The sequence below is a fragment of the Syngnathoides biaculeatus genome, chromosome 7 (assembly GCF_019802595.1).
Source record: "Syngnathoides biaculeatus isolate LvHL_M chromosome 7, ASM1980259v1, whole genome shotgun sequence".
NCBI classification, from domain to species: domain Eukaryota; kingdom Metazoa; phylum Chordata; class Actinopteri; order Syngnathiformes; family Syngnathidae; genus Syngnathoides; species Syngnathoides biaculeatus.
Genome location: NC_084646.1, coordinates 14039602 through 14064878, shown reverse-complemented (window position 1 = coordinate 14064878; position 25277 = coordinate 14039602). Strand labels below are relative to the sequence as shown.

At 42.7% G+C, this 25277-nt stretch overlaps 3 protein-coding genes and 1 pseudogene across 6 annotated transcripts in view; 1 reads left to right on the top strand and 3 right to left on the bottom strand.

The window, feature by feature from the left end:
• Positions 1-1235: 1235 nt before the first annotated feature.
• Positions 1236-7450, bottom strand: cimap1d (CIMAP1 family member D). 3 transcript variants are annotated; one of them, XM_061825471.1, is made up of 4 exons: positions 7312-7450; positions 3561-3671; positions 3026-3139; positions 1236-2599 (listed from the first exon to the last, which is right to left on the bottom strand). In XM_061825471.1, exons 1-4 carry the CDS (start codon positions 7349-7351, stop codon positions 2118-2120), a joined length of 747 nt encoding a protein of 248 aa, XP_061681455.1. In that variant the 5' UTR covers positions 7352-7450; the 3' UTR covers positions 1236-2117. The 3 variants fall into 3 exon arrangements, with proteins under 3 accessions (XP_061681455.1, XP_061681456.1, XP_061681454.1); XM_061825472.1 differs by lacking the exon at positions 7312-7450 and adding an exon at positions 6460-6599; XM_061825470.1 differs by lacking the exon at positions 7312-7450 and adding an exon at positions 4416-4539.
• cks2 (CDC28 protein kinase regulatory subunit 2) lies at positions 6894-10392 on the top strand. Its single transcript, XM_061825473.1, has 3 exons — positions 6894-7026; positions 7298-7425; positions 9986-10392. Exons 1-3 carry the CDS (start codon positions 6968-6970, stop codon positions 10027-10029), a joined length of 231 nt encoding a protein of 76 aa, XP_061681457.1. The 5' UTR covers positions 6894-6967; the 3' UTR covers positions 10030-10392.
• Positions 10393-13086: 2694 nt separating this feature from the next.
• cpamd8 (C3 and PZP like alpha-2-macroglobulin domain containing 8) overlaps positions 13087-25277 on the bottom strand; it is a 66331-nt gene continuing 54140 nt past the window's right edge. Inside the window, exons 39-44 of one of the 2 annotated variants that reach the window (XM_061824895.1) lie at positions 25085-25190; positions 24420-24530; positions 24119-24331; positions 22775-22849; positions 18229-18433; positions 13087-16746 (exon numbers count right to left, since the gene is read on the bottom strand). In XM_061824895.1, coding sequence (XP_061680879.1) covers position 16746; positions 18229-18433; positions 22775-22849; positions 24119-24331; positions 24420-24530; positions 25085-25190 — 711 coding nt within the window. In that variant the 3' untranslated portion in view covers positions 13087-16745. Of the gene's footprint in view, positions 16747-18228; positions 18434-22774; positions 22850-24118; positions 24344-24419; positions 24531-25084; positions 25191-25277 lie in introns of both variants that reach the window. The other variant, XM_061824894.1, reaches the window with a different exon arrangement.
• On the bottom strand, positions 17613-17731 carry LOC133504183 (5S ribosomal RNA; annotated as a pseudogene).

Genomic DNA, 25277 nt, shown 5'->3' with positions numbered 1-25277 from the left:
TACATCCGGGGCACCTGGCCGTGTTGGATGGGTTCACTCTACTGACGTGCCGTTCACGTTTATGCTTTCGCATACAGACCAGAGTTACACAAATATTCGTACGACTGTTAAAAGTGACGCATGATGGCTAAAAAGGTTATGGAAAGTTATCGGGGCTCATTAGATGTTGCTTCGAGAAACCGTTACGACAAGAAGTCCGCTTTGATTGACAATATCGACCCGTATGCCTTGGAGAAACACAAATGGTGCACACAACTGTGAGCGTCAGTAACCAATCCAGATATCGTCCACGATCTCCTCTTCTCGACGAGCGCTTTGCCGTGGGCCAACTAAAGAATTACAAAGGTCTGGAGGCCTACAACGAATTAATCAATGGGTTTTTTCATACGGCCGTATCCATTGTAAGCACACTGCTAAGCTTAGTGTACAGCTACCGCGTGATTATATTCACCGCTTGTGTTAAATTATGTTGATTATACCAACGAAAGAGGTGTAGATTATTATTTTCATTTTTGTTACTGAGAGGTCGAGAGAGGGAGGTTCGACCGGGACGAGTCCCAAGTGGAGCCCGCACCTCTTTCTCTACTTCTACATTTTGAACACAACTCATGAAACAGCTAGCGGTGCGGTAACTCGTTTTTGCAAACTTATTATAATAAAACAGAAAATACAGATTTTGGAGACATGCATTGCATTCACACACGAGTATTGTGCTCAACTGCTAGCTTGGCCTTGCTAATACAAGACAGTCACAGTTGTCGCCGTTTGGTTGCTAAGTGTTCTGTTTTCTCACGCTGGTTCTTGATCACAGCTGGCAGTCGAAAGAAAAACGCTTCACAACGTGCGTTTGAGCATAACATAACATAACAAAGCAGTGTGCCCCCACTCATACGCCTTTCTGAAATGATTCCTGATTAGTTACATGTGTTTACGTGAATTCATCAAACCAAGATGGCGCTTGCGTTCTAAATCGGAAGGTGTGTGACTACAGTCGAAAAGTCTACAGTGCCGAGTAGAAGCAATTGGCTGCAAAGCCCTCATTGCAACAAAATGTACAAATTTTACATATTTAAACCCGTAAGCGATCCTATAAGAACATTTTGTGCCATGTAAAGTCAAATTTCGGGGTCTCTGTTTTTCCACTTCCCATCTCTGTTCTTTAATTTAGCCTTGAATGGCAAATTTACACATTTTTTTTTTTTTTTTGCTAGCAATAAAAAAAAAGTTACATTGAAAATTTTTCCTTTGACCTTTTTATTGGCGTTGCTGGATTGTCTTTGTTGCTCACCAACGGACGAACAATCGACTGTTGGGGGGTTGCAGTTGCTTTATTTCATTATAACATATTGATCCCGTCAAAGAAAACTCTTTCGGCTCTCTGATCCAAAAAGATTTTCTTTGGTTACTTGTTTCTGTATTATTATTTTGATAACATCATTTTTCCGTAGGTTCCTTTTTTTGCTTTGTGTCTTTGTACATTGTACATTTTGTTACATATTTGTTTTTTTTTTTCTGAATTAGCTGGATGAATAAAAGTGAACTAAATCAAATTCCCCCAAAAATGTCAATATGATAAGAACTTCATATATTAAAGTGTCAAGGAATACTTAGCATACAACTCCTGTATTGGATGTTGGTAGATTGCGTTGTTTTACACTTTAAACTCAGTCAATCGTTCAAAATCACTTCAACCTGAAGTGTACATTTCAAATGGGACATTTTTCATAACCCAAAAAAGGTTTATGAAGTTGTATATGAAACACACGCATGCAAACTTTTTTTCTTTTACATGCACACCATTATTCAAGTTTAACAGCAATTTATCATTTCACTAAGGAAAAAAAAAAAGCTAATTTTGAATGGTGAAAAATAACACCATCTGGTGGACCTATTATAAAGAATTTGAAATTGAAATTTGACCGGAAAGATATATAGGTGCATTCAGGCTTTGCATAAACAACTATTATTTAACATCAAAGGAAACGCACACTCGTCCTTTGAGTACGGGAGGATGCCTTGCAGAAAACAATATGCGGGTATGAAATGTTGCTGTGTGCTTTAAAAAGTGATACAGGTGCCGGATGGATCTTCAGATCTTCCTACATTGTGGCTGATATTCAATCTGAAATGGCGACGACCAGCGGGGTGACAAACTCGGAGTGCCTGATCCCCATGGAGAAGGCTGGGGCCCGAGCTTTGTGCGCAGTCACTTTTTCCGGATTGTAAGCACCGGGACCGGGCTTCTCGGTGCCATCCTTGGGCACGCCGTGGCGCCCCAACATTGTAAAAGCGGGCGGCCTGCGGAGATAAACACTGGGATGTGTGCTGTTGTATCTGCAAGGCCCCGGCGTCTTGGCGTTATCCACAGACGCCCCGCCTCGGCTGAAAGCGGCCGACATTGTGTAGCTGGCGCCGGCCGGCTTATTTGGGACGTGAGAGCCCATTAGAGGAGGGAGAGTGTACTTGTTCGGAGCGGGCACAGGGTCCGTGGTGCGGTAACGTGTGCGGGAGCCAATGGTGTAGGACGGGGGGCGACGCTGGAGGGCGCAGGCTTTTTCTGGGCTGTAGGAGCCCGGTCCGGGGGTGTGGAAGAACCTCTCTAAAGGGGGAAAGGAAACGCATGGTCAAGTGTTCATAAATTTGGAATCAACAATTCAGTTCTCAGAGATATTGTTTTTGTCTTTGTCTTTTTGTCAGCCAGCCGTCACAGTTAATATGGACATTTTACATCAAAGGACGTCGATGGCAGTTAATGGGCTAGTTTTTTTTTTTCCGTTTGTTTGTGTTTCAAAGTAGCTTTGCAATTTTAGGTTAATTTAATGAATTAAAAATGAGAATAATTACGCCCCTAGCAAATTTGACCTATATTGATTCAACACCAAAAACGGCTTTGAAGTAAGAAGAAAATTGGCACAAAAAAAATCATAAGATCCCAAAAATATAAAAGGTACTATACAAATAACTTGTGGAAGACCGGTAAAATAAATAAATAAATAAAGTTACAAAGATTAGGCTCAAAACATACTCTGTGTTTTTGTTCTGCCCAGCATGGAGTATGCAGGGGTGCCGTCCCTCCCTAAGCGAGTCATCTTTGCGTCGATGTGGTACTGAGGTCCCGGACTGCTGTCAACACAAAACACTGCACACAGAATAAACACCATGCACAACACTAATATGGCAAATATTAATAAGAACAAAAACCATCATTTATTCGGCGGCACGGTGGGGGCAGCTGTAAAGCGTTGGCCTCACAGTTCTGAGGACCCGTGTTCAATCCTGGCCTTGCCTGTGTGGGTTTTATCCAGGCACTCCGGTTTCCTCCCACATCCCGAAAACATGCAACATTAATTGGGCACTCTCAATTGCCGATAGGTGATATTGTGAATGCAGCTGTTTGTCTCTATGTGCCCTGTGATTGGCTGGCAACCAGTTCAGGGTGAACCCCGCCTCCTGCCCGTTGACAGCTGGGATAGGCTCCAGCACTCCCCGCGACCCTTGTGAGGATAAGCGGCAAAGAAAATGGATGGATGGATGAACGTGAGAAAAAGTTGTCGACTTACTGCTGTTGCTCATCCTGCCAAGGAAGGAATATGCAGGACTCGTTTGTTTTGTGAAGTCATGGCCAATGAAGCCAATCGTAGGAGGAAGTCCGTAGCGCCCCGGGCCCGGTCCTATTTCGACACAGTGCAGCACGTAGAAAAATGTCATGATTTTATGGATGTGTAGAGGTGCATCTCTAAACTGTATTTATTCCAGCAGTTGAATTTAATGACAGATTCATTAATTTCATCTCTGAATAAAAACACTCTTTTGTATTTTGTTAAAACTCATGTGATCGTTTTTTTTTTTTTTTTGCAACATTTTAATTGTGTGAAAATGGTGACTTATGTATGTGTGTGTGATCTGTGTGTGAGCGTATTGCAACACATATATCCGACCGGGAGAAGCAGTACAAAATGGATGGATGGATATTATACAATACATTAAGTACTCTTCCATCAGATGGCAAAAAAAAAGATGGCACCAAATTGACGCTTAACCTTATCAGGCGTTAATCAGAGCCACTTTAAATGCTGACAACAAGAGCGGGAATGTGCTTCTTTCTGCAGACAGCCATTATGAGGGTGTGCACACTTGTACAACCACACGATATCAGTTGTTTATTTTTCACATCCCCCTCTCTCGTTGCAGTTAAAAGCTCTCCCGCCAGTTGGCAGAAGGTTAAGGGCTTTCTGATGTAAAATACACGGCATGGCTTCTCTCAAACAAGTTAGGGAAACATTGCCATACATATTGTAACTATGATTTAAATGGCCGCATTATTCCAACCCTTAAGAAAAAAATAATAATAAACATAGCTAACTGGAAGACAATGATCAATCCTATTTATTCTGAATTGCAAATTGTGAACTCACCGCTCTCTCTGGCTGCAATGGCCGCGTACTGCTTCCCCATTGGACTCTTTGAAAACCACTGCCGATGCCTCGCAGTGCCAAATCCGACCCCCCCCCTCCCCCTTTCCCCCCTCAGCAATGCTTTTCAAAGGGTCCGCACTGCAGAAGACCCTCCTTGCCCAACAGGTCTCGCAGGTGACTGGGCCCTCCCTCCTTCTCTCCACCATCCCTCCTTTTACTTTCCACTGGTGTAATTTCCCTCATCAGCCAAGCGTGCGGTCGCCCCGGAGACCCCCCACACCCATCCCACCCCCCGAGGCTTGTCTGTCAGCCCCCTGCAGTGAACGGATCCAAAAAGAAAGGATGACTGTCGGGCAAGGGTGTCAAACTCAAGGCCCCCGTGGGTTTGCCACAATATCGCCTTGACTTTTGCTCATATGTTAGTAGTTATCTCATCATAAGTGATAATAATCAAATCAATTTCATATGATGCAACTCTATTAAACGCCTTCGTGCGCAACACGATAGCTAAAGGGCAAAAGACAAATCAATAACATGCAATTTTTCCAGGGTTTGAAAGCATAATGATGTCGTTCGTACTGTTCAAATCGCACTCACGTCTTGAAAAGATGACAAACTACAGATGTTGCAGTTTCCTAAAAATGACGGCAAACTACTGACGACTTTTCTAAAAGAGACAGACTACAGATGACGCATTTCCCTAAAAGGAAGACAAACTATTAATGTAGCACTTAGCTAAAAATATTAAAAGATTGAAGCTCATTTTAAAAGGCATTAGTGATTTTTGGCAACAACCTGGTAGCTCAGTGAGTGCGTCGTTGGTCTTGTTGTGGAAAGTTGTTTTAATTTTTTTCAGATTTGGTGCTCAGTGTTAATCGAGCGGCTTGATAGGTGACATGAAAAAAAACCCCTGTCATGAATCTTTAACAGGCCGCTGGCCACTGCTGCGTTGGAAACCCGAATCGCGCAAACATCGCCACGTAATACGTGGCCATGTTTCAAAAGAAAGAGGAAGTAAGAGGGCTTCTGGAGCAAGGGTTGGATTTAAAAGCCGGTTGAGGTTGACAGGAAAGGATCTGCATGCTGCAGACCCCTCAAAGGTAATAATCGTGTACACAATACGGCTTCCAGGTAACATCCCGACATCCGAGTATTTTGTTTTGTGTGTTTGTCCTCTTGAGGTACATGGGGGAGCACACTTACATTCTCACCCATGGACAATTTGCTTGTGTACCCACGGACCTGGACTGGATAGCGCACACATCGAGTGGTGTGTCGATTGGTTGAAGCCAGTTGGCCGCCATCTTCGTACTCCCAAAATGTATGGAGGACATGGTTTACAGATTACATTATGGCGGGGTTTTTCCCTCAAAGTTTGGCATGTAAACTAAAACTGGTTGTGTGAGCTTGACATTTTCTTAGTTCTGGTAACATGAAGGATTTTTAATTCGACTTGGTAAGCCAAAAAAAAAAAAAAAGGCTAAGCGCAAAGGAAAGACATAACAGCATGACTACCAAGAAACCTTGCATATTACCTAGGGCCCGATTTTGTGACATTTCCCAAAATAATCTGTGAAGCACTATCATCATAACATAGCAAAAAACTAAGCTTTTTTTTTTTGGTCCTAAAATCATTAAATTTTAAGTCATTCAGTTGGATATATTTTTGGAAATAAGGACTCGCTATGGGAAAATACACGCTAAACGCATTGTTCATTTGTTTCTCTCTGCAATGTCCTATTTCAGACAGAAAATTGAAAATTGTTTCCACGAATTTGAAAATCGAATTCAATTTGCAGAGTTCTGTATTATGAAATTCATCAAACAAGCTCACAGAAAATATGTTTCCTTGCTTATCCGCTGACGAAGTTTGGGAAAATATTGACATCGGTTTTTTGCTAAAAAAAAAAAAAAAAGGTGAAGCAGAGAGTGAACAACAATAACCGTAAACAAAACTTTAAGTGAATTAAGTTAATCAGAAAATAATTTTAAAAAACTTTGCAGACAAACTTTAACAGTGTCAAAGTAAATCTTTCTAATTTACCTGTGGAATGTTTTCTCACAGCCACGAAACTGTCGCTGCACAAGTCGGCACGGTTGTTTTGGGAGTATCAACATGGCGGATATCTCCTTTCGGCGACCTCACTTCAGTCTTTTTTGTTTTGGATCAGTGGCGTGCGCGTGTTTGTGTGTGTTATTTTTTTTTTTAAATGATCCGCTAGATGGCACTAACGAATCCAAACCGCCACCAACCCCCGTCAAAGAAGAAAAAAAATACGTCATCGAATAATCCATCTTCTGATTGGCTGTTATCTTCTCCCTAGCGACCATCTCAGCCAATCGGGCGAAGGCGCGGTCCCGAACGTTACTTTTTGAACCCGACATCTGTGTGCACTCTCTCAGTCAGCCAAGCAGCGGCACTCGGGAGCTTACCGACGGCATCTTGAGACTGCGCGAGCATCACTCGATAATTCTCAACAAACAACTCCACTCGGATAAAACGTCTCTCTTTTTTTCCGCCCTTCCTCACTGAGCCTTGCTTATCAGGAAACATGTCAAAGAAGGAAATTATCTACTCTGACAAATACAACGACGACGCCTTCGAGTACAGGTAAACGGAGAGGAAAACCACTAAGACTTTTTTTGCGTTGTGTAAATTGTTACATCAACAAACACGTTAACATATTCAACAAGGTTTTAAGTTTACAATAACGTTTGTACATAAACGGGGAAAATGTAATAACATGCTTGGTCAGCTGTGTCGTCACTTCACTGTAAGCTAACGCCCCCCCCCCCCCCAACTGTCGAAAACATGGCGTCGTCTCTTTTGGGCATAAAAGCAGTTTATATGATTCCCTTTTGTTTTGTGTGTGTTCCGGCAGGCATGTGGTGTTACCGAAGCAGCTGTCCAAACTGGTGCCCGCCTCGCACCTCATGTCCGAGGAGGAGTGGCGGGGCCTGGGCGTGCAGCAGAGCCAGGGATGGATCCACTACATGATCCACAAACCAGGCGAGAGCACACGCCCACCATTTTGGCACTTCAAAGCAAGGCTGTCAAAGACTTTTTTTTTTTTTTGTTACGGTTTCCTTCAGAGGACCGTTATGACTGTGAAATCAAAAAATGTCTTTGATCGCCTCATCGTATTTTAGGCACACAATTTAGGAACTAGTTTGGGTTCAGAACTGAAGCGGAATGGGTATTTTTCAACTGTAACACACACACACAAATGCTCGTTCTGATATATGACAATTTGAAATTTTGGTACAGATTCCCACAAAAGTCTTTGAAGTTGACACACACGGTTAGCCCGCTTGGATTAAAAAAAAAAAGAAAAAGAAAAAAATCACGTGGCGGGCTGGATGTGGTCCCAGGGTCTTGTTTTAAGACCTCTTGGTGTCCCGCAAGGTTTTGTTTTTGTTTTTATTCCCCAAGCATTTGTTTTGGGGAGGTGGTTAGTGATGACCATATGAACCTGCCACATTCCACCACATCCCACTTGGTTCAGAAAAAAAGTTCATTTTTAAGTGTGCCAAGTCTAAATTGATCAATCAACAAATAATCATCAAATTAACTGAAGACTATCTTTGCTTATCGATTCACGGCTTGGAGATCTTGTCTAAATTCATATTGTGCATTGCAGCCTCTCAACTGGAAATATTATTTGTCGTATTCATTATTGGAATCTAGAATTCCTTGATCAATCAAGCAGCCCTAGTCGTAACTTTTTTTTTTTTTTTTTTTAAATGTGTGATAGCTTCTTTTGGAACCTCTACTCCATACCTGGAGATTACTATTATCATACCCAAGGAATAAGCAACCATATTTTCCAGACAAAATGGGCCAAGTGCCAATGCAAAATTTCCAGTTATTATGATAAAAATTTGATGCGCCGATTCACTGCTCATCAACAACTGTCTTTGATGTCTTGGCATGCTTTGAATCCTTGGCACAGTTTGGGTTCGAATTTTCTGAGGAGTTTCATTTTTGTCCATTCAGACACCTTTGACGGACAGTGTACTCGTTATTCGGGCCCTCAGTGGGCACTCACGCCACCTCTTGAAAATAATGACACCACATCCATCCATTTTCCTAGCTGCTTATCCTCACAAGGGTCGCGTGGAGTGCTGGAGCCTATCCCAGCTGTCAACGGGCAGGAGGCAGGGGACACCCTGAACTGGTTGCTAGCCAATCGGAGGGCACATGGAGACAAACAGTCACACTCACAATCACACCTAGGGGCAATTTAGAGTGTCCAATTAATGTTGCATGTTTTTGGGATGTGGGAGGAAACCAGAGTGCCCGGAGAAAAACCACACAGGCACGGGGAGAACATGCAAACTCCACACAGGCCGGTCTGAGATTGAACCCACGACCTCAGAACTGCGAGGCCAATGCTTTACCAGCTGAGCCGCCATAATAATACCATATCACAATTCCAAATAGAAACCCGTTCAAAAAGCAACGTAACAACTGTGGTACGTACTGCACCCGGAGCACTTTAGAATGCCAGTAATATTACAAAATAATAGAAAATATGTAAACAAAACGCATCATACTCACCAGGCTTGTGTGCAGATAACAACTGACAGATGTGGTTGGCAAGTCAAAAATCACTTGGAAATGACTTTTGCTTAACTCGCTCAGAAGATGGGGGGCGGGGGGGGGGGATGCATCACGATGATGATGATATAATACATTTGGACCTGAGGTGACTCCAAGTGGACAAAAATATGACTTGGTCCTCACGTGCACGTTATTATTTCATAAATGGGGGAGTAGAATCTATATTTGATAGCTGCAGCCCTGCTAAATTGGTACAAAATTACTATTTTGGCAACACTGACTGCTTTTTCAAACTAGCTCCGTGATAGTTTTTATATTTTAAAAGCTTGATTTACATGATATGTCCATCTGCGGCACGGTGGATCTGTTGGTAAAGCGTTGGCCTCACAGTTCTGAGGACCCGGGTTCGATCCCGGCCCCGCCTGTGTGGAGTTTGCATGTTCTCCCCGTGCCTACGTGAGTTTCCTCCGGGCACTCCGGTTTCCTCCCACATCCCGAAAACATGCAACATTAATTGGACACTCTAAATTGCCCCTAGGTGCTAAGTGCGTCTGTTTGTCTCCATGTGCCCTGCGATTGGCTGGCAACCAGTTCAGGGTGGGATAGGCTGCAGCACTCCCCGCGACCCTCGTGAGAATAAGCAGCAAAGAAAATTGATGGTTACAACTGAGTCATAGGCTGTAACTGCCTCATATAATTTGAACGGAACTACAATTGGATTAAAATGCTTTTTTTTCTAATTGATGATTACACTGTCAAAAAACTGGGTGAAAGTGTTTGTTTTTCAAAGTAAAATATGTTTGAAAATGTCTTATTTTGATAAAGATAAAAGATTACTCTGCCTTCACGAAGGAGTAGAGGGAATATTTTTCAGTTAAACAACAGTTGTAGTCTGTATGATTACTCACTTTCCCCCAAAATAGTTGTAAATGATTTTGGTTGCCAAATTTAATCGTCGTGATACTCCTTCCGCTCACAAATGTGCAAATTTCTTTTTCCTCCGCAGAGCCTCACATCCTGCTCTTCAGAAGGCCTCTCGCCAAGCACTAATTAATGCTAGAGCCTGGCTGCCATTTTGTGTTTTTCTCTTCCTCCTTGTGTAGGTCTTTATTACAACTTCATTACATTGTAATTGTACAAGGTGAATTCTGTCCTCTTTGAAATTCTCTCACATGAAAGTGAAAATGTTCTCATCCGTCACATGAAGCTTAAGTTGTATATTTTGACTACAATAGTACATTTGCTCTGTTCTTTTTTGTTTGTGGATTGATGGTACAAAAGTTTTACTTTTCGTTTTTTAAGCTTTATATAAGTGTACTTTCGTTGTATTCCATGGTTGTAAATATTAAATTTAAGTATTTCTTTTCCTCAACATGTGTGTGAGTTGAACTAATTAAAATATCAATACGCCAAGTTCCTTCTGAGAGGGTTCATTATTATTATTTTTTACATAAGGGGGTAGGAGACTGTTGGTCGTGTGGCTCATGATGACCAGAATGCAGTCAAAGCGTCAGTTGAAGTCCAGACGGTGAAGTGCGCACTTGACGGCGTTCGGTTGATCCAGCTGACAGTGTTGAAAACATATGACCAATAATTCATTGTCATGGAAGCACCACAAACAAGACTTTTAAAGGCGCAAAGCTGGGCTACACTTTGGAGTTGTCGTAAGGGTGCGAGAGGCTTGGACTAACGCCATCCTGGCAGGGAGCAGCCTGAGCTCATGTAACACGTACGTGGGGGGGGGGGGGGGGGGGACAAGTACGGTGGCCCTGGCAAGCCTTTGCAAAGTCACTTGCAACACTGCACATTCTGCTTTGTGTCAACAGCTAATAAGTGACGCTTCGTCATCTCGGCTGATTGGAAATCACCCAATCTTCTGTTCCTTTCGGCTTGTCCCGTTAGGGGTCGCCACAGCATGTCATCTTTTTCCATCCAAGCCTATCTTGTGCATCTTCTCCAACAGCCACATTTCTTCCCACACAGTAACCATCAACTTTCTCTTTGGTCTTCCTCCCCCTGTTTTGCCTGGCAGCTCCATCCTCTGCATCCTTCTACCAATGTACTCACTCACTCACTCACCTCTGGACATGTCCAAACCATCGAAGTCTGCTCTCTCTCACCTTGTCTCCAAAACATCCAACTTTGGCTGCCCCTCTATTGAGCTCATTTCTAACCCTATCCAACCTGATCACGCCAAGCAAGTACCTCAATATTTTCATTCCTGCTACCTCAAGTTCTGCTTCCTGTTGTCTCTTCAGGCCTCACCACTGTTTTATAAACTTTGCCCTTCATCATCCTAGCGGCGACTCTTCTGTCGCATAGAACACCAGACACCTTCCGCCAACTGTTCCACCCCACTTGGACCCTTTCTTCACTTCCTTACCACACTCACTATTGTTGACCCCAAGTATTTGAAGTTGTCCAACCTCACTATCTCTTCTCCCTGAAGCTTCACTCCTCCGGCCCTCCCATTCACGCACATATATTCTGTTTCACTTCGGCTAATCTTCTTTCCTCTCCTTTCCAGTGCGTGCCTCCATCTTTCTAATTGTTCCTCCGCCTGCTCCCTGCTTTCACTGCAGATCACAATATCATCTGCGAACATCCTCGTCCAAGGGGATGCCAGTCTCACCTCATCAGTCAGCCTATCCATTACTGCCGCAAACAGGAAGGGGCTCAGCGCGGATCCCTGATGCAGTCCCACCACCACCTAAAGTTCTTCTGACACACCTACGCCACATCTCACCTCTGTTCTCCTGCCCTCATACATGTCCTGTACTATTCTAACATATTTCTCTACTACACCAGACTTGCACATGCAGTACCACAGTTCCTACACATCCCTATTTAAATGTGAGCTTTTGTTTGACCAAAAAAAAGACCAATATGAATCATTTTAAAACTTTTTCCACCTTTAATATTACCTGTCAGGTAATAATGGCAAGTAAAACAAAAAATTCTGCTATTCTTTTGACAGGTAATATAACACTGAACTAAGCTTACAGTTGTTCTAGTAGGCTTACCGTTTCTTTTGAGCAGAAACCTGAATGTTTTCTGATAACCACACTCGCTCCATAAACCAAGTTTATAGCTTAAACCCCCACCCAAAAAAATGGTTCATGTGAATTTTTGAATTAAAACCCTAAGTGGGGAAATAGTGTGATGATATAGAGCTGAGGCCAGAAGTTTAGGTGTACTGTGCAAAAATGAGTTTTATTTTTTTAATTTCAGTCTCAACCACTCGGTTAGGATCACCAAAATGGTTACATTTTGTTAAAAGGAACAATCATGAGATAATTTCCGAGAGAATTATAAATTATTTTTTCTGAGGTTCAAAGTTTACATACATTCCATTAGTATGGAGCAGGATTTCCTTTGAACTGCATGCCGTGGGTCATGTGTTTTTGGTAACCTTCCACAAGCTTCTGAGGAGGACTCCGCTGGAATCCTGGCCCATTCCTCCTGATAGAACTGCTGGGAACCAAGTCAGGTTTGTCAGTTGCCTTTTCAGATCTGAGAGCCCACAAATTTTCCATGGGATTCAGATCAGGGCTTTGTGACATTAGCTTTGTTATCTTCAAGGTACTATTGAACCATTTTGGTAGTATGCTTCGGGTCGTTGTCCGTTTGGAAGACCCATTTGTGCCCAAGTTTTAGCTTCCCGACTGATGTCTTGAGATGTTGCCTTCAAGATCTACACGTAAAGATCTTTCTTCATGATGCCGTCTATTTTATGAAGAGTTCCAGTTTCTGCTGCAATAAAAGAGGCCTACAACATGATGCTGCCACTTCCGTGCTTCACAGTTGGTGCGGTGGTCTTAGGTCTACAAATTAAATCATTTGGTGATCCCGACTGACTGAAACAGGAGCGCTTGAGTCCGATTTGACTTCAGACAGACAAAAAAAAAAAACAAGTGTGTGTTTTTGCACACTGTGCGTAAGCTTCTGGTTTAAACTGTGTGTTTGTGTAGATACACGTACACACACATAGCAGTATTTGTGGATTGTGATAATTTTGTGATGGGAGAAACGAGTGAAAAATGAAAATGACATGTCAGTGCATGTACTCAACATTTTTTTTCAAAACTTTCTTTTATTTAAAAATCTCAATATTTGATATGTAATACAGGTTATGTGTCATCCAATTTGGAACATTTACAGCAATTAAAAAAAAAAAGAAAACTTCATTCTTCTCGATTTGTTTCTTTGATTGCTTCATGAATCAAAACGCAACATAAACAAAATAGCTTATGAACTGTACAATCAAATCTCAAAGCAGGTGGAAAGGAAGGGAAGTCGTCTCGGAGGGTCCTGGTTGTGAGACTGGTTAAAAAACAACAATAAAACTGTGTGTTGGGGGTGGGGGTTCAAGTCCACCAGGGACTTCTGGTGCCTGTCAGTCCACCTTTGTCTTTAGTGATACCCAATCTGTGGCGTGCGTCATATTTTAGTTTATGTATCTGTAAAGCGGGAGTTTCCTAAACTTAATCTGATATTTAACTTTTCTATATTCGGATATTTAACAATTTCTTGGCTTTTTAATGTTTTTTGGGGGGGGAGGGGTTGTAAATTCATCCTTCCGTGTTCTTTCACGCAAGTCTCTGATGTATTTTAGCATGACTCAACCCCCAGAAAACATTCCAATATATGTATTCAAGAAAAGATATGATATGTTCTCACAATTTTAAACTATTTTCTGGACCATCACACTTGATGGGCAGGCAGGCACTCCAGACCCTAAACTATTTTTAAAAGTAATGGAGTAATGAAGCCAAATTCCCATAATATGTCTCCCTTAAAGATGGATATTAATAACCTAATAATAATAAAGAAAACAGCACAACTGAAGTGATTGGACCGTAATGACAACGCGTATGGCCGGGCAGTGACAAAAAGTAACAATATGACCCTCTAGCTACAAATAAATACCAAAGATAGAAAATATAACACAAATCGTTGAGCTTAAAGTCAGTTGTAATTACAAAACAAACCAAAAACTTAAATATTGTATTAGCTTTTTGTTGTTGTTGTTGTTGTGCTAATGATTATAAAGGCAGTACGGTGACTAACAAAAATGCTGTGGTGATGTCAGGAGGAGAGAGTGAACAAACATGCAAACACACAAACACTCACACACACACACACACACACACACACACACACACACACACACACACACAGTGAAGAAAATAAGTATTTGAACACCCTGCTTTATTGCAAATTCTCCCGCTTCAAATCATGGAGGGGTCTGAAATTTTCATCGTAGGTGCACGTCTAATGTGAGAGAGATAACCTAAAAACAAAAATCCAGAAATCACAATGTATGATTTTTTTAATGATTTATTTGTGAGATACAGCTGCAAATAAGTATTTGAATACCGGAGAAAACCAATGTTAATATTTGGTACAGTAGCCTTTGTTTGCAATTACAGAGGTCAAACCTTTCCTGTAGTTGTTCAACAGGTTTGCACACACTGCAGGAGGGATTTTGGCCCACTCCTCCACACAGATCTTCTCTAGATCAGACAGCTTTCTGGGCTGTCGCTGAGAAACACAGAGTTTCAGCTCCCTCCAAAGATTTTCTATTGGGTTTAGGTCTGGAGACCGGCTAGGCCAGGCCAGAACCATGATATGCTTCTTACGGGGCGACTCTTTGGTTTTCCTGGCTGTGTGCTTCAGGTCATTGTCACGTTGAAAGACCCAGCCGCGACCCATCTTCAATGCTCTGACTGAGGGAAAGAGGTTGTTCCCCAAAATCTCACAATGCATGGCCGCGGTCATCCTCTCCTTAATACAGTGCAGTCGCCCTGTCCCATGTGCAGAAAAACACCCCCGAAGCATGATGCTACCACCCCCATGCTTCACAGGAGGGATGGTGTTCTTGGGTGGAAATCATCATTCGTCTTCCTCCAAACACAGTTAGTGGAATTATGACCAAAAAGTTCCATTTTGGTCTCATTTGACCACAAAACTTTCTCCCACGACTCCTCTGTATCATCCAAATGGTCATTGGCAAACTTAAGACGGGCCTTGACATGTGCTGGTTTAAGCAGGGGAACCTTCTGTGCCATGCATGATTTCAAACCATGACGTCTTATTGTATTACCAACAGTCACCTTGGAAACAGTGGTCGCAGCTTTTTTCAGCTCATTGACCAAGTCCTGTCGTGTAGTCCAGGGCTGATTCCTCACCTTTCTAAGGATCATTGAGACCCCACGAGGTGATATCTTGCAAGGATCTCCACTCAGATGTTTTTAGCTTCTTCCATTTTCTAATGATTGCTCCAACAGTGGACCTTTTTGCACCAAGCTGTTTGGCAATTGACCCCTCCGTGGATATTGCGCAATCCGCGTCACTGACCAATCAGAGGCCAGAGATCTGCATAAACCAAAGCCCGTTTTTGCTCCCGCCATTTTCTCAGACAACATTGCATGGTCCAGTATAGGTTTAGTTAGCGTTTTATCGCGTATTTGGGTTATTTAACAAAAAATATGGTTAAGAGGTGTAGTCACGGACTTTGTAATAGTGACGACAGGTATCCTGAAAGGCTAGTTGGTGGAGTTCGATTCCTACCCTTTCCAAAACCGAAGACCCAGTACGAAAAATGCCTTCGTTGGATCAAATTTTGTGGAAGACCGCATCGTCAACTAAATCCATCTAATATCAACCGGAACACATATGTTTGCACGAAGGTATGCCCTATATTTGATTTTCAATAGATGTCTCGTATAAATTAATTTGAAGTTCTTCCCTAGCATAACATTGCTACGTGCCAACGATTGCCACACTTATTCTTAGTTGAGCGATATTTAGCGATGATCGGACTGCACAAACGTATTGATTTCTTGCTGGCTCGCGGCCGAAGCTTAACCAGACTGTGTTTGCATGAAGATATGCCCTAAATTTGATTTTTAATACACGTCTCGTATAAATGAATGAGACGTTCTCCGCTAGCATAACATTGCTACGTGTGAATGATTGAATGAAATCAGAAGCATGGCGTCTCTCTCAGTTAAGAATGTATTGTATTTAGAATCTATAATATATCGTTGATTTGAATGAAATCAGAAGCATGGAGTCTGTCTCAGTTCAAAGTGTATTGTATTGTGTTTGCCATTTTTACTGTTTGTCTTACGTCAGCGCACGTGGCGTGACGTCACTTCAGGAGGCGTGGTTAAGTGCCCTGTACGGAGGGGTCAATTTCTCCGTAGCCCTTTCCAGGCGTGTGGAGTTAAACAATTTTGTCTCGGGTGTCTTTGGACAACTCTTTGGTCTTGGCCATGTTCCAAGTTTGAGTCTTACTGATTGTATGGGGTGGACAGGTGTGTGTGCACCGAACGGCCTCACAAAGGTGCATCTGATTCAGGATAATACATGGAGTGGAGGTGGACTTTTAAAGGCGTACTAACAGGTCTTTGAGGGTCAAAATTCTCGCTGATAGACAGGTGTTCAAATACTTATTTGCAGCTGTATGACACAAATAAATTGTTAAAAAAATTACACATTCTGACTTCTGGATTTTTCTTTTTGGATGATCTCTCTCACAGTGGACATGCACCTACGATGAAAATTTCAGACCCCTCCATGATTTCTCTAGTGGGCGAACTTGCAATATAGCAGGGTATTCAAATACTTATTTTCTTCACTGTATATCCATATACACACACGCACACACACCTGGCTTCCTTCTCTCTCGACTTTCCTTTCCTTAGCATATTGACAAATAATGTACAACGTGGACGCGTGTATGGCTTCACTCGGGCATTTCTGCGGAGGACAGGAAAGGCAGCACAGTGAGGAGAAACCCAATCGAGACGGAACAAGCCAGTGATTCCCAACCGCTGTGCCACGGAAATTGCCACAGCAAATGATCCAATTTCACTTATTTAACTGCGACAAGTAATTAATGTTTATTCTTTTTTTTTTTTTGCTCCAGCGACATGTAGAACAAATTCATTCATTCTCATTTGTTTGTTTTTAAGAATTTCTGTTAAATTTCCATTTCACCTTTTATTGTGCAATAAGTTTCAATGTAATCATTAAGTACTGCCCCCCCCCCACTATATGGAATTGCAGGGTCAATGTTCAAACTGCATAATGTTACATCAGATTACAATAATTTATATTTATATAAAAATACTTTTTGGAATAAAACCACTCTCTTGATTAACGTATGGCTACTATGCTAATATTTTAATGTTAGAAAATGTGATGGTCCTTATGAGAGCTAAGAATTTGTTTGATAAACCACCAATGACTAAGACCTTTTCCTGTCACTGCATGTGGAATTCAAGTCATATTTTGTCATAATGAAATCATCATCTATCATTTATTTTTAGCGCATGTTCTAAGACAAGTGTGAAATGATATTAAAGTGTTTTCCACAGAGGATAAATCATTTATGGCCATAAGTATTGTTATATTGTCTTAGATGTCTACATGTGATGCTTCACCATTCATGTCGAGCGCTTGAAGAGTGGTAACACCGCGACCACTTCTTCTTTTCCTTTCGGCTTGTCCCGTTACGGGTCGTCACAGTGTGTCATCTTAGATGAACGGATATATTTGTTTGGCACAGTTTTACGGCGGATGCCCTTCCTGACGCAACCCCTCTGCATCTGGCCGGGGGGGAAATCTTACAGCACTCGGTATTCCCAGGCAGTCTCCCATCCAAGTACTAACCAGGTCCAAACTCGCTTAGCTTCCGAGATCTGACAAGATTGGGCGTTCTCAGGGTAGCATGGCCGTAAGTCCTGGTAACACTATTGACACTTTTTGTTAGCCCATGTATGTTCTTTTGCAATTTTGTGCTAGCATTGAGCAAGCAGAGATTCCTAAGGCAAAGAGTTGTGGTGGTGTTTGAAAAACACAAGGTGTGACTGTCTTTGTTTGATGTTTAGTTTGACAGTAAACTACAAGTGGGTGTTTTTTTTTTTTTTTTTAAATGTTGTTTGTATGTTTTATTACGCTGTGGCGACCCCTAACAGGACAAGCTGAAAGAAACTTACTATAACCAAACTGCTACTTGTTGAGTTTGCTGTTCCCATCCAAGCCCTCAAGGCGCCACAGTATAAACATTTATCAAGGGCCGGCAATTACTTGTGGTTTTTCACTATTTGCGGAGGTTTGGCGTACATATATCTGTTGTCACGTTTTTGAATCGTGGCTTGCTGTGGGATTTTTACCCACGTAAAATGTGCCTTGGCTCAATTCAGGTTGGGAAACACCGGAACAGGGAGAGCTCGGTACCATCGTTCCGGGCTGTTCCTCGTAGCCGCCGTGGGGATTGGAGTGTCGGCGGGCGGGAGGACCTTCTTCGCCGCGTCCAGGTCATCTCGGGGAACGTCGGAACCGGGGTCCCGCGCCCCGGCGTCGGCCAAGAACGGGTCGGAGTCCGCGTCGTAATCGTACGAGTAGTAAGAAACGTCGGCCATCGAGCCCTGCTCCTCCTCGCCTGGACAGATTGTGCAAAAAAAGGAAAGATATGTAGAAAAATAGTTTCTACATTACTGGAATGAACACTGTAGCTTGGTGATTTATTGGGTGGGGGATTTGAACACAGTAAAATTGTGCATGCAGTATTCAAACACCAAGCCGCCTTGTGACCACAAATAATTATTGTTTGGACCTGAGAGTACAACAATCGCCCCGGGCAACGAGCCACATGCTGCTTCACCATGTCCAATGTCATTCATATCTGAATGCATTTGGCAGCCTGGTCCTTCTTGCTCTCCTTTTCAAGTAAACAAAAAAAGCCAAAGAATATGCTAAACACTCACATAATGAATTATTTCATGAACAAAAGCTTCTTTTTAAATAAATGTTTATATCCTGCTAACCCTATTTGCAAGCTCACTAGCTGACAAACAACAAAAACGATTTGGTCCTTTCACATTTTTTTGCGCTTTCTGTAACGCCATAAAATGGTGGGGCGGTAAATGTCTCAAGATGTTGCAGAGAAAGGAATAAAAACAAAAAAATGACTAATAGGAAAGAAGTACTTGGTACTTTTACAGTCTGCGAAGCTACGAAATGCACACCAGCATCCTGACATTTGCAGGTTTTACCTATTCAATCAAATCTGTCAGCCGTTTATTTTTAATGTTGTTGGAAAATGAAAATCAAATGAAACTCCAAAGTGTTTGGGGATCATAGATTGTGGTGGATTTAGGGGTTTTAACCTTTCTAATACAGGCACATGTTCACATTTCCGTGGGGGATGGGGGGGGGTGGCTCCATGACTTGAGAATTTCCACTGCTCCAGTTGAGACTTGGTCCCCTAACCCTGCCTGCAGGCTTCACTGTCATCCCAGCAAACCTTTTGACAACAAGCCGTGTTTGTGCTGCACTTCCCATTCACAGGCACCAGAGGGCGCTCCCACTTTAAAGAATGCTCCCACATCGCATATTCTGTAGTGCTGTACACTCCAAGCACCACAGTTACAAGGCAACAGTTTTTTTTAAAGGTGAATTTCTCAACTTGCAAATGATAGTCGCACTCAAATAGAACTTGTGTGTGCCTGCAAGTGTGTGTCCTCCGCTTCACTAATACGACAAGTCCACGCAGAGACGCTAATTCCACAACCCCCACTTCCCGCTCCAGTGGAAACTTTCAGCACCTTGGCTCACCTAATGCAATCTCTGACTGCCACAACACGGCGAGAAAGCACTACTGTTGCGGAAACTCTTCAACTCACTTCAACGGAGTTCGTTGGCCCGAGTTGGAGGAAAAGTATGGAAGTAAACAAGCGCCACCAGGATTTGAATTTGAAATGCCACAGAAAACAGGATTTGAATTTGAAGTGTAAAGTGATGACATTTTCAATAGTTGGATTTCAGTGTAACTCCTCAATGACGGTGAATTTTAGACACCGAATTGTTGCCATTTGAATTGTTAACATTGAGGAGGAGCTGACACAGAGGATAAAGAATATATGCTAATGAGCATTGTTATATTATCAGTCGATATGTGATCCCCATAAAACAGGGTGCTTTTGTGAAATTATTTGTCCAATCCTCCTCAGTGTAACTCCTCAATGACGGTGAATTTTACACAGCGAATTGTTGCCATTTGAATTGTTAACATTGGGGAGTTACGCCGAAATCCAACTATTGAAAATGTCATCACTTTCCATTTCAAGCTCAAATCCTGGTTTGTGTGGCATTTCAAATTTAAATCCTGGTGGCACGTATCTACTTCCATAGAAAAGGACTACTTCTGTCGAATGAACTCAGCATAGTTCCTTGGTACCCTGATGCCAAAAGATGGGAGCAAAATAACATTATTGCATTTTTTTTTTTTTTTTTAGTAAATAACTCATGATATGTTCCCCGCCAAAGAGAGGAACTTTTAAATGCCGGACCGTGAATATGCTAATGTTGATTTAAAGTCGGATTAGATTATCATTATTTCACAACATATACTTTCTGTGATTGGGATGATGTGAGGTTTTTCGAATGTTCAACAAAGGCCAAGGCTGAATAAAGGTTGGAAACCTGGTGCTCGTGGTTTTCAAAGACTTTTGATTTTGTATCACTGAAGAATATCATACAGAACTGTGAGCGTTTTGCCGTTCAGCTCAATTCCTTTTGGTGTCGGTAGCGCGCTTTTACATGGTCACCTGTCTTCAGAACAATTTTGGAACCAGGAGGCTTCGCTCGTCTGTTGTCTAGGAATGCTAAAGCTAAAAAAAAAAAAAAAAAAAAAAACAACAATAAAAAAAACAAAGCAAATTTTAATCTGTGCTAACAAAGATCAAGATAAGGATTTAACTAGTTGCTCACATACAACTGACTGATGCATTAATATTAGTTGCGCTATACAGAGGATAAAGAATATATGCTAATGAGCATTGTTCTATTATCAGTCGATATGTGGTCCCCATAAAACGGGGTGCTTTTGTGAAATTATTTGTCCAATCCTCCAAATTACAGCATGCGGAGCCCCCAGCAGTCCACGAATTCCGGTTTGAGAACCGCCGCTTTAATGCAAATGATCTATTTCTGTGTTTATGAGTGAGAGCCACAGCATTCCTGTGGAGGAGTAGGAAGCTTTTGTGCGAAGAGGACCTTTGACTGAGAGCAGCGACCTGGAGCCAACAAGTCAGCGCACGCCGTCACACAACTAATAGACAACACACACCTGCACAACACAGCACAACACAAACATTAAACTTATCGTCTGCACACGCATCTGCATTGTGTCACATCCAGTGAAAGGTGTTGTCTCTTTCCCCCGCGTGCCAAAAGTAACACAACAACAACAACAACAACCCGGGAGGAATGCTCTGGAAGCTACAGCCCACGCAAAGGTAACAATCGGGTTTGTCGATCGTAGTCTTTATCAGATCGCAGACACGGTGCGAAGGCAGGGGAATGTCGAGCATGCGCGCGCGCGCAGCATAGCTATCGACTTTCCTCTTGAAATGTCAACACGCCTCTTTCCCGAAGCGCCATTTGATAATCCCGTGACACGCTTTTGAATTTAGTAGGAACGCAAATGCAAAGTTAAGCAGTAATTGTAACAGTAAAGACGATCCACTGGCCACAGGAGAAATGAATAAACAATCAAACATTCCACAAATATGGGAAATGTCGTGGGCAGGATGGGGTGCCATGAAAAGGTGCCACCTGATGCAAGAATTAGGTATGACGCTCATATTTTATCTTGAATGAAAAAGTTCAGTTTTTTAAATGAATGGCATGGGAAAAGCATTTGACCTGGCTTGTTTCTTCAGTTTGTTGTTCATTCCAATGTCTGGTACCACTGATTGTGAGTTACCTGTACAATCCAATGAACATGACAAAAATGCAGCCGATTCCATAAAACTTTGGCGTATTTGATGTGCTTAAGCTTATTGGTAATTGTGCTCCCAGTGATTTTGGGTCACACGAAGAAAAACGTGGAGAATAGCTACATTAATTGAACACTCGAAATTGCCCCAAGGTGTGATTGTGAGTGCGGCTGTTGTCTGCCTCGATGTGCCCTGCGATTGGCTGGCTACCAGTTTAGGGTGTACCCCGCCTCCTACCCGTTGACAGCTGGGATAGGCTCCAGCACTCCCCGCGACCCTCGTGAGGATGAGCAGCAAAGAAAATGGAGGATTGGATGGATGGTTTACTAAATGTACTGTAGTGCTTGTTTTAAATATTAAAAATATTTCACTTAATCACGTTAATTTGTTTTCAATCAAACAGGGGTGTCAAAGTCTTTATTGTAGTTATGGTTTCCCTCAGAGCGCCGTTATGACTGACACCATAAAAATCTGTTATCGCCTCATCATATTTAAGCATGAAATTTAAAAAACAGTTTTGGAATCCGAAATCAAGTGTAACGGGTTTTTCCACTATCGCTGTTGTTTGGTAACGTAAAAATTCTTGCAATATCACAACATTACCATGTATGACATCCATCCGCCCATTTTCTTTGGTGCTTATCCTCACGAGGGTCGCGGGGCATTTATGACATGACAATTACAAATTTCGGTACAGATTTCAACAAGGATCATGGAAGTTGATACGAATGATTTGCCTTCACAGGCCACAGAAAACCGTGCGGCGGGCCAGATCTGGCACCCGGGCCTTGAGTTTGACACCGGTGATTTAAAAGATCACTTTATAGTTACAACAAAATAACATGCACTGTTTATTCATTTACATATTTATGACCAACATTTGAACTCAATGATTAAGAAAATGAATTTTGTCTGAATTGTATTTATTATTTTAGCATTTTTATAAATAAATTATCATTATTATTATTATGAATGACCGTGTGTGTGTTTAGTGTAATTACCTGTGTTGATAGGCACTGAGGGTTGCTCAGTCTCCTGGCTGGTTATTGGTTGCTTGTCCTCTGCCTTGATCTCCACTGGAAACACACAACATGCCACATTTGGTGAAAAATATCATTTTCCCTGCTGATCGTCACCACAAGAGAGTTTCATTGATGCGTCACGCGCGTTAAACGCTAAGCAGAAATGTTTTAATGCACCCCACCGAGCAACACGTTTCGCCAGCACAATGACGTCCACTCAGTCCTCACGGAGGCCGGCATTCAAATTGTTCCAAAAATAGAGCGGCCGGGAGGCGGGTGGCATGATCGTAAGTGGATCTGATTGTATCTTTCTCCTGCTCAAAATGGGTTAATGACCCTTGCCGCGCATGAGCGTACACAAACAAACACCCGAAGCAAACACAAAAACTCGTGAGCGTTTTATTCATGTCTGCGGCGACTGAACTTGTTTCTTCCTCTTCAAAGTCTCGTTTTGCTCACTCGTGACGGCTCCTTTTGTCGTTGGGCTGTGCGTCGGAAAAAGGAATGTGACGACGATTTCAAAGGCTCGGACAAAAGCGGTCTGTCCATTTACGCGGACCCCTCGAATACGGAACCTGGTGAGGGCGAAGGGGGCGGCTGTGTGTTGCACGTGGGTCAAGTTATCTGAAAAAGGCGCGCACAGACGTAAAAATCCGGGAGTCAGGTCAACATCTGAGCAATGAGAGTTGACACACTTGAACACACTGAGGGCAAGTTACGATGAATTACATTAAGTGCTACGTCTGCTAGCTTCACTAGCTTCCCTTAAATCAGTCGTTTTGAATTCATATTTAAAGGGGAAATCCAGTGGTTTGCATAAACACTGAATCCAATAGGTCATGTAATATGTACCCTATTTTGACAATGTGATGCTAAATCCTCTCATTTAATAGTGTTTTGAGAAGATTTTTAGCGACAATTACGGACTTTCAGGGGCGCTGCAATTTTCGCGAGTCACATGACCTACGTGGACAGACGTGACATGTTACGCTCCGTTCCAAATCCTCGATTACATGGGACACCATTATGCCCAGCGCTGATTTCTCTGATTTATCCTCCTCTGATCAAGAAATAGCAGTATCGGTTGATCGGGAAGACAGAGGAATACTTCCATACAGATCTGAACCTCTGGCTGTAATTAATGTTGAATATTCTGATGGTTCTTCGGGCGGAACGACGCAGACTCTGACCACTCGGAGGCCTGCGCGCGACATAAGTGCGTAAACAAAGGCCCTCGGAGCTCCGGTGGCGGCCGCGCAAGCTCGGCTAACTGTCCAAGACTGCCTTCGAGAACCAAAACATTTGTGATGACAACGTTCTTACTGTGAGGACACTGGGACACGGGGGCTTGCTTGATGCGTGTCCCGTTCCGGCAGGCGAAAACCTCCATCTGACACTGGTTCTGATACACCTGCCCGTCGGACCCGCAGACGGGCTCCCCGTCATAGCCGCAGTCCCGGTAGCAAGTGCAGCGTTCAAACTGGTCCGTCTCCAGGCAGCCAAACACGTTGTTGCACTGGTTCGCCTGCACGAAACCTGCAGAAATCTCTTTTTTTTTTTTTTTTTTTTTTTTAGGAGATTGACGGCAGCCCGGGGGCCTCACGTCAACGGTGTGAGGTCTCACCTGTCCAGTGACTGGACGAACTCTCCACCTCGTTGCAAGTGGGTCCGTCGCACAGCTCCCGGGCGAGTGGGCTGCTCTCGCTGACGTTATAAAAGCGGGTGGCCTCGAAGGCTGTAAATCACGTGTCGTATGTATTTTAATGACGGGCCACATCTGAGGTACGGATGCCCTCAGGCAAAAAATGCTGACAGTATGTGAAAACTCATTTTGAACCTCACTTTTAAGGTAACTCACAGTACTTACTGTCACAGTAAATGTAAGGGAGTGTATCATAAACTGAACTTTTTCTCTCGACATCTGTAACTCTCTATTTCTGTTGCCGCCTGTCTTCGCCAGGTCTCTTTAAAAAAAATACTGGTAATGGGACCCACCTAGTTACATAAAAGTTAAAATAAATCAATTAAAGAGTGAGGATTAAATCCCTTTTAAAAAGTTTTTATGCGGTCCCTGTGTATCATTTGGATCTGTTCCTCCGGCTTTTTGACCAAAACAGTCACAGCGACACAAATACTGGTCCATAGCAACGTTAGACTCACTTTAAACATCCCTCCACCCCCTCCAAAAAACCCCACAAAAAAGTGTAGCAGTCACATAAATCACTGTGACTTTGACAGGCTTTGCAAGTCTTTAAAGAGCGGCGCTTGGGCGATGCACGCGAGGCGCACCTGGTTCGTAGTAGTCGTAGATCTTGACCGGAGCAGGCGCAGTCTTGCCCACGATGTATTCCCTGACAGCCCGGAAGGCCACACATGTCATACACTGGCTGGGGATCTGCCATGAAAGCGCGTGACAAACAAAAACTCAATGAATAGGACTGACACGGCGCACATAATAAAACAGATACAATTCATGTACAAA

Coding starts and splice junctions, on each gene's coding strand:
- cimap1d (XM_061825471.1), bottom strand. CDS start 7,351: ATGAGGTGCGAGGCGGGCACCAGTTTGGACAGCTGCTTCG. Junction 3,140..3,560: donor TGGCAGGATGAGCAACAGCA/GTAAGTCGACAA, acceptor TTCTGTGTGCAG/TGTTTTGTGTTGACAGCAGT. Junction 2,600..3,025: donor GGGCAGAACAAAAACACAGA/GTATGTTTTGAG, acceptor TTCCCCCTTTAG/AGAGGTTCTTCCACACCCCC.
- cks2 (XM_061825473.1), top strand. CDS start 6,968: ATGTCAAAGAAGGAAATTATCTACTCTGACAAATACAACGACGACGCC. Junction 7,027..7,297: donor GACGACGCCTTCGAGTACAG/GTAAACGGAGAG, acceptor GTGTTCCGGCAG/GCATGTGGTGTTACCGAAGC. Junction 7,426..9,985: donor CTACATGATCCACAAACCAG/GCGAGAGCACAC, acceptor TTTCCTCCGCAG/AGCCTCACATCCTGCTCTTC.